Genomic DNA, 1,108 nt, shown 5'->3' on the forward strand with positions numbered 1-1,108 from the left:
AATGGCCTGGACAGAACAGCAAGAGGCAATGCATTATGGAAGACAACTGTGGCTACAGTCACTTCTTGCCAACCCACGTCTCAGCTCGTGGAAACTGGAATCGAGGGAACCGTGGATTATAACGTCAATAAAGCCTCGTAGACATGGCGGGCTTAGTGAGGCAGGTCTCACTGGGAGACCACGAGGGAAAGCTTTGGGAATGAACGGGGAGAGGCCGTGCGCCTGTGCTCCAGGTGAGGTCACCCTGCGCAAGCGCTGTGGCTGCGGTGGCACCGTTAAAGGTAACAACCGCCAAAGGAATATGGCTTCCAGCTTTAAGAAGTTAAATGTGGCCTCTACCAGCCAGAAAAGAAAGGTGGGCCCTAAGCCTGAACTCACTGAAGATCAGAAGCAAGAAGTTCGCGAAGCATTTGACCTCTTCGATGCCGATGGAAGTGGGACCATTGACGTGAAGGAGCTGAAGGTGGCCATGAGAGCGCTGGGCTTTGAACCCAGGAAGGAAGAGATGAAGAAGATGATCACCGAGGTGGACAAGGAAGGCACAGGGAAAATCAGCTTCAATGACTTCTTGGCCGTAATGACTCAGAAGATGGCCGAGAAAGACACCAAAGAAGAAATCCTGAAGGCTTTCAGGCTCTTTGATGATGATGAAACTGGGAAGATCTCTTTTAAAAACCTAAAGCGCGTGGCCAACGAGTTAGGGGAAAACCTCACCGACGAGGAGCTGCAGGAAATGATAGATGAAGCCGATCGAGATGGAGATGGTGAAGTGAACGAGGAAGAATTTCTTCGGATCATGAAAAAGACCAACTTGTATTAAAGTCACTTTCTTCTGCAAGCATGTGTAGACAAGTCGAGTGACTTGCTGGGTTCCCTGCTTCCATTTTGTGAAACCTTGAGTTAGAGGACAGCACTATCCTCTTACCCCCAATTTATTTAGATACTTCTATTTCCAAATCTCTGGCTCAATTATAGAATTTTAAAGATGCTTTTAATGTGAGTTTTGGTTTTTAATTCTCAAAAGCAGACCTGGAGTACTTTAGGTTGAATAAAGACCCGATGCTTCAGTCCCCTCGCTCACCTGCCCTGCTTTGGTGGACAACCATTG

The 1,108-nt window shown here is 47.8% G+C and overlaps 1 protein-coding gene across 1 annotated transcript; it reads left to right on the plus strand.

Moving 5' to 3' along the window:
* Positions 1-289: 289 nt before the first annotated feature.
* Positions 290-820, plus strand: CETN1 (centrin 1). The gene has a single exon (XM_028094505.2). The coding sequence runs from the start codon at positions 302-304 to the stop codon at positions 818-820; it is 519 nt and encodes a 172-aa protein (XP_027950306.1). The 5' UTR covers positions 290-301.
* The last annotated feature ends 288 nt before the right edge of the window (positions 821-1,108 follow it).

The sequence above is a fragment of the Eumetopias jubatus genome, unplaced genomic scaffold (assembly GCF_037043125.1).
Source record: "Eumetopias jubatus isolate StellerSeaLion01/CBP00866 unplaced genomic scaffold, mEumJub1_p1.0 scaffold_16, whole genome shotgun sequence".
NCBI lineage: Eukaryota > Metazoa > Chordata > Mammalia > Carnivora > Otariidae > Eumetopias > Eumetopias jubatus.